Below are 6,585 nucleotides of genomic sequence, written 5' to 3'. Positions count from 1 at the left end.
GGGGGCCGCCTGCTGCTGGGCGCTGCCTTCGCGCTGGGCGGCGGCGCCGGCCTCTACCTGGCGGCGCGGCACCGCCTGCGGGAACACTCGGCCGCTGAGGTAACACGCCGCCGGGCCCCGCTCGCCGTCTGAGGCGGCTCCCCCCCCCGCCCGCGGGCTGCGCTCTCCTTCCCTCCCGGCCGCTCCCTGCGGCTCCTGCCGTTTCTATCCCCGCCTGCTTCCCCGGGCGCTTGCCCTTCCCTCGCCCCCCAGCCCTGGCGAGGCCCGGGCCCGGCCGCGGCGCCGAGCCCCTGGAGACAGAGCTTCAGGGAGGGCGCGGAGCGGTTTCTTCCGTCTCTGCGGACCAAGCGGCTGCTTTTGCTCCGGTTTCAGTGAGGAAACCGCATAAAATTGTGTAAAGGAGGCCCCGGCAGCACTCCCTTTGAGGAGCTGTAAGGAATGCCTGTCAGAAAGCGAGAGCTTGCTGGGGATGGGAAGCAGCATTGTCTGTTGTTGCTTTTTCCCAGCACCGACGGAGGGTTGTGTAACCCAATAAATTGCAAATGAGAAGCAAAGTGAGATGGCTGCGTTTGTTTTATAATGTATGACTAATGATTGGCATGGCCTGTCAGATCGCTGAAGTATAGCAGTGTTGGAAAACATCCCTCACCTACTTGATGCCTAGCTCTCTGTGATGCCCTGAGTTCTCCCTGTCTTGTCTTAGTTGTGCTCAGGTTGGTTCATCCTGGGAATCTGAACTTGGGCAGACACATGCCTAAAATCAACAGCAAGCTCTCTGCTCTCCCCACCCTGTGGCCTCAACAGAGGTTATTGGGGGGGGGGGAATTGGATTTAAGAGGCTATTTTGGTTTTCATTTAAGGATGATTAAAATATGGTTGTGTTTTTCTTTAGTTTCAGAATTGTGTATAGAGGGATAAGCTGTCTAGATTTAACTTCTTTTTTCTGGCTGCGAGTAGGAGTTTCCAGCAGATTAAATAGATGTTTAGAAAAACAGATATTTGGTTCCAGTGGAAGGTGAATATTTAAGATGCCATTTGAAGTATCTGTTAGCCAAGATATTGTGATGATCAGATGTTGAAACTGAATGTCAATGACTATGACTTCACAACGAAAGTAAGGGTGGAAGGAAGGTAATATTTATATTTTTAGTATCAAATGGAAGCTTCTGATCTCTTCCTTCCCCAGCTGCCTGCAGGGAGCCTGCAGCTCACTCTCTACCAGTATAAAACGTGTCCTTTCTGCAGCAAAGTCCGAGCTTTTCTTGATTATCATGGACTGCCCTATGAAATCGTGGAAGTGAACCCGATAATGAGGAAAGAGATCAAATTTTCTTCCTACAGAAAGGTGCCTATCCTGCTAGCTAATGCTGGAAGCCCTGTGGTAAGTCTTACTATGTTTCCCCACAAGCAGTGATTTGGATGCTTTGTCTCTGTCACATCTCTGTGGTTTATCACGTGCAGTGTAATCTTTAGATCATCTTTTAGTCTCTCAAGAGCCTAAGATTTGTTTCTTGCTTCATGGTTTTCTATGTCTTGGCCTTATTAGAGTTTTTTGCTGGCCTTTCTTACAAGGCATGTTGTTTGTGGAGTGACTAACGTAGTGATTATCTAGCTTCTATCAATCCTTATGCAGGACATATCATTTGTACCAGTGGTAATAGAAACTGCTTATCTTATGGGAAAAGGAGAACTCAAGAATACTGAAGATTCAAGTTGGCTTATTTTTTTATGTTGGTGTTGCTTTCCTCCTTCGCTGCCAAGAGCCTAAATCCAAACCCACTAGTATTGGATGTGTACCTGACCCTCAGGCCCTCTGTTGTCAAAATGAAAGACAAATTTGAAGTGATACTCTAAAATAATCACAGAAGAAATCTGAATGTAGGGCTGTCTTTAGATGTGCAGGGACTGCTGTGGAAATGCATGGGGGGAAAAGGGACTGCAGTACTAACTTGGAGCCTCAGCATGCAGGGGAAAAGGTTTTGAAGAATTTCCTTTTCAATTTCACCAACTTCTTTTAAAAGTTTGTTTTAATTCTGTTTTTCAGCAATTGAATGACTCTTCGGTGATCATCAGTGCAATAAAGACCTATCTAATTTCCAAGTAAGAAAACGGGATGATAGGAGAAGAGCTGAATGTGAATGGCCCTAGCAAAGCAGAGATTGAGAAGACTCTATCAGAGTCGGTCATAAGTACTTTGCTGACCTTGGTCTCTGAAGCTCTGGGTGTTTGGTCCAGCAGACCTGACCCTGGCTGTGATGGTGTGGATGGGGCCTATATATGTTGTGATGTTACCTTTCAGAACTACTCTTTTTTCAGCTGTGAGATTCTCTTTGCACAAAACCTACTTAAACATGGACTAGTGTTAGTCCTGGAACTAAGCTTACATTTAGCCAGTTATAATACCTAGAATGAGATATATTTGCTGTACCTATGACCTGTCCTTTACGTCCATGCTACAAAGCACTTGAGAATCGTAGGTAGTTTTATGCCTGCAAAAATTTCTGTTCTGACATAGACAAAGTTATATATACTAATAATAGTTACTTGCAAGTAGCTGTTCCAGTCTCTTTTCAAAACTTATTTCAAATAGAATTTGTGCACTTATTTTTAGAATAGTAAATTTTAAAGTGTGTATCTTTCAATCTGTCCTTTGCTCTTGCTCATTTTTGTGGCAGCCAGATCAGTGCTAACTGGGTTTCTGTCCACAGGAGGAATAGCTTAGAAGAGATCGTGTCCTTCTATCCTCCTATGAAAACTGTGACTGAGCAAGGCAAGGAGGTATTTGAGTATGGGAATAAATACTGGCTCATGCTGGATGAGAAGGAGACAAAGCGAATCTATCCTGTCAAAGAAGTGAGAGTGTAAGTGCTCTTAAGTTTCTAGGCTTTCTAGCCACCTCCATATGTTCTCAGGGATGATGTAGATACAAAATCCTGCTGGTGCTGACAAATCTTGTCACATCCCCATTAGTGTTTAGAACCTCAGTAGTTAGAGTCGTTTTGCTGCGTTTCTTGCATAATTTGACACAATGCTGTTAGGCAGCCTAGTTCCCACCATCATGGTGATGCTAGCCTTCAGTTACTTTGTTTCCTTCTTGACCTTCCCTTTATGTCACAGGGGAATGCTATGGAGTGCTGGTTTCCCTTTCTGCTTTAGTTCTCGTACTGGGAGGAGAAGCTAGTACTCTATCTTAGTCTTAATTTTAGTTTGAGATTGGAGGAGCCTTGCCAAAGATAATGATCCTGAGTGCATTTCAGAGAGGTCACCAGAGCACAAGGCTGGGCAGGAGTTTCTGGCACATTTGTCCTTGGCAGAACCTCTGGTTAGTGCCACTGTGATTCTGCCTGCCTCCTGTGACCCTGCGATCTGTACCTCATTCACTGAAAAATTTCTTTCTCTTGAATGCTTGCAGGGAAGAGATGAAGTGGAGAAAATGGGCAGACGATTGGCTTGTTCACCTCATCTCCCCCAATGTTTACCGTACCCCGAGAGAAGCCTTGGCATCTTTTGATTACATTGTCCGTGAGGGGAAGTTTGGCACCGTGGAAGGTTTCTTTGCCAAGTACATGGGGGCTTTTGCCATGTTCTTTGTTAGCAAGAGGCTGAAGAAAAGGTTGGTACCACTGAACACCAAGTACACAAGAGGAATAGCTCCTTAACCTCCTTAGCTGTGAACCCCAGATGTCAAAGGGCAGGACCTCAGTGTTTTAGACCAAACCGTTTAATCTTATGTGAGTAACAGCCATACTTAAAGCTTTAATTGGAGGCTTTAATTGAACCCCTCTACTCATCTACTGTTTAATCACTAACTGCCCCCTTCACTCTCAAATACCTCCCTAATTCCCAGGCAAAGACCAGCCCATAAGATTAGAAATGATAAAAGGTTAAAGGAAGAAACAAACTAGTGTCTTCAAACTAGTTCTTCTCTTTATCCAGACATCACCTTCAAGACAATGTCCGAGAAGACTTGTATGAAGCAGTTAATGAGTGGGTAAAAGCAGTTGGCAAACATCGACTGTTCATGGGTGGAAACCAGCCGAACCTTGCTGACTTGGTAAGGGGTTAATTCCTGCATTTATTGTTAGGTGTGTTACAAATCATCCAGTTGCTCATCTGTGTGAAATGGTTCATACAAATATAGGCAGAGAAGGTCAGTTACATGAGATATATTGTCACTGTCCTTTGTGCAGTAATACAATTCCCACGTGAAGGAGACTTACATTTCCATTTTCCAGAGAAAAGTTTCCTAAGATGGAACCTGTGGTTCCCACCTACAGGTGGGTGTTACTCATCATGTGGAAGCATGATAAAAGCAGGTTACAAGCCAGGACACTGATCTATCTCATGAATGCTGGTGAATAAAGCCTCACACCTGCACAGGTTTTATTAGACTCAGTGCTGCTGGGGTTTCCTTTGCAGGCAGCAGTGCAGAGTGGAGCAGGATTCATCCCCTGCACCAGCAGTTCTCCTTGGAATGCAAGTGAAGCATTTCACACCAGGGCTTCATGCAAAGATGGAATTAACTTCTGCCCCATAATTGCACATAGATCCTGATCTTTCCTTACTGTTTCCTCATGGAAAAACATGCATATTCTTAACTACCTTTCTGCCATTCAGTCTTCCTTGCTAATCAGAGTGGTGGAGTAGATGGTAGGACAGGGAAAGAGCCTGACTGGCAAGGCTATTCAGACACTCATTGGTACCCTAAGCCATTGTCCCTGCTGACTCTTTGTGTTGTTCTAATCTTTATCCTCTGGCACAGGCAGTGTATGGGGTCCTCCGAGTCATGGAAGGGCTGGAAGCCTTTGACGACATGATGGTTCACACCAAGATTGCGCCTTGGTACCAGCGCATGGAAGAAGTCATTCAAAAAGCTGAAGCTGCGGTCTGATGGCAGCTGCAGCTGCCTTCCTGAAGTACTTGCATGGTAAAAAACTTCAGAAGGAATGGCATTTGTTTTTTAAGAGTTGAATGGACTGACACGCAGGCACAGAGACTGTCCCATTTAGAATATCAAGTCGCAGTGAGCAGGAGGGATCCAGCTGGGTGTATGTTTGAACATGGTATTTAGAAGGGCGGGGACAGGTAAAAGGAAGGGATCTTGGATGCTGCTGGAAAGGAGAAGCTCTGAACTGAAGAATGCAGCAAATAGGCTTCTTTTAGATGAGAGCCATTCTCAGAGCGGGTTACTGTAAAAGCAAGACGCTCTTGGCTAGTAAACAGCCATATCAGATGGGGTGGGTCTGAGCAGCTTTTACTTCAGGCTGTCTTCCACTACTGATCCATGTTATCTGAAGTGTTTTCCTGACTGAGACACTGGATACTAGTCTTTAAATGACAATTTTTCCTGCAATAGAATCCTGTAAGCCCAGTGCTGAGGGAACTGGAGGAATCCACGGTGCTGGGAAAGGCATCCTTCCTATGACAGAAACGATGCTGCACTTGGCAGATTATATGCTTTTACTCTTCCATGTAAACGGTTCTTTCAGTACTTGATTCTGTACAATCTGCAAGGATAAAGGCTTGCTTCTTTCTGTGCCTGTTGTGAGATCTATGAATTCCTACCTTACCTGTTATGCTCAGAAAGCACGCCCCACGCAGAAATCACTAATGGGGAGCAGTTACTTGAAAGATTTATCTTGCTTGAAAGCTCTTTGGAATACCCCTGAAAATCAGTTTGGTTTTGTTTTGGAAAAAGAAGGATTAAGACATTAAGGGACATCTCTAGATGTTTCTGCCGTGCAAAAGTAACAAAGGATTTGCTGCTGTAGCACTTGGATTAGGAGCTGTTTCTGCAGGTAACGTTGGGAAATACGAAGTCTACTGAGCTGTGCTGGGTAGAAATGCCTGATGTGTGTCGTAGTGAGAGATGGTGCAGGTTTGAAAGGGAGGGATCCGCTGCAGCCCAAGGCTTAAGTTTCCTTAACTGTCAACTTGATAAAGTTCTGTTTCCCCAGAAGAAAGGGCAGTTTTTGGGGAAGCTGGTTTGTTTGAGATATTTCAGGTGCAGCTGAGGTTGATCTGTAATGCAGCTGCTTGCATGGTGTGGGTTCTGTTGGGGGGGCGAGGAGAGGGGGCACCGTTATTGGGTATAACAACAAAGGTTGTGATAGAGGTTGGTTGGTTGTTTCGCAAATGTAAGACTAGTTACAAATTCAGTTATGATCTGACAGGGAGGGGAGAAAGAAAACGTTTACAGTAAAAACAGCTGGGTTGCTGGTCTGTGACTTGCTGTATTTGTTTGTTAAAGCTGTTCTGTGCTGAAGCTGATGTTCCATGGTATCAAAAGAACACCGTTCTAGCAGGTAATGCTGCTTTAAAGAAAATGATACCGAACATGCGCAGACAGGATCTTGGAGGAACCCTTTATGATCACTTAAAATACCCGTCTCTGTGACCCCTAGATGGAGGACAAGTCTTGCACACCCTCGTGCCCCAGCACACACGAAATGTGGATCCGAGACGTCACCAGCTCGGTGAGGCGACATCTCTCCGGCCGCGCTCCGCCGGGGCCGCCGTCGTCACCCGGGGGCAGCCGGGACCCAGCAGCGCTCGGTCACCCGGCTGCTGGGGAGGGGGTGGCGG

The 6,585-nt window shown here is 45.8% G+C and overlaps 2 protein-coding genes across 3 annotated transcripts in view; both read left to right on the top strand.

Annotated features, from left to right (window-relative positions):
• Nucleotides 1-1,156: 1,156 nt before the first annotated feature.
• On the top strand, nucleotides 1,157-5,655 carry PTGES2 (prostaglandin E synthase 2). Of its 2 annotated transcripts, XM_010570977.1 has the most exons (6): nucleotides 1,157-1,381; nucleotides 2,045-2,100; nucleotides 2,709-2,861; nucleotides 3,413-3,613; nucleotides 3,937-4,054; nucleotides 4,763-5,655. In XM_010570977.1, exons 1-6 carry the CDS (start codon nucleotides 1,157-1,159, stop codon nucleotides 4,889-4,891), a joined length of 882 nt encoding a protein of 293 aa, XP_010569279.1. In that variant the 3' UTR covers nucleotides 4,892-5,655. The 2 variants fall into 2 exon arrangements, with proteins under 2 accessions (XP_010569279.1, XP_010569280.1); XM_010570978.1 differs by lacking the exons at nucleotides 1,157-1,381; nucleotides 2,045-2,100 and adding an exon at nucleotides 2,204-2,287.
• Nucleotides 5,656-5,715: 60 nt separating this feature from the next.
• Nucleotides 5,716-6,585, top strand: part of ODF2 (outer dense fiber of sperm tails 2) — a 20,973-nt gene continuing 20,103 nt past the window's right edge. The window contains exon 1 of the mRNA XM_010570975.1: nucleotides 5,716-5,798. The gene's annotated coding sequence lies outside the window, so the exon portion shown is untranslated. The remainder of the gene's footprint in view (nucleotides 5,799-6,585) is intronic.

The sequence above is a fragment of the Haliaeetus leucocephalus genome, unplaced genomic scaffold (genome assembly GCF_000737465.1).
Source record: "Haliaeetus leucocephalus isolate CR32 unplaced genomic scaffold, Haliaeetus_leucocephalus-4.0 Scaffold306, whole genome shotgun sequence".
NCBI classification, from domain to species: Eukaryota; Metazoa; Chordata; class Aves; order Accipitriformes; family Accipitridae; genus Haliaeetus; species Haliaeetus leucocephalus.
This window is presented reverse-complemented; position numbering and strand designations above follow the sequence as displayed.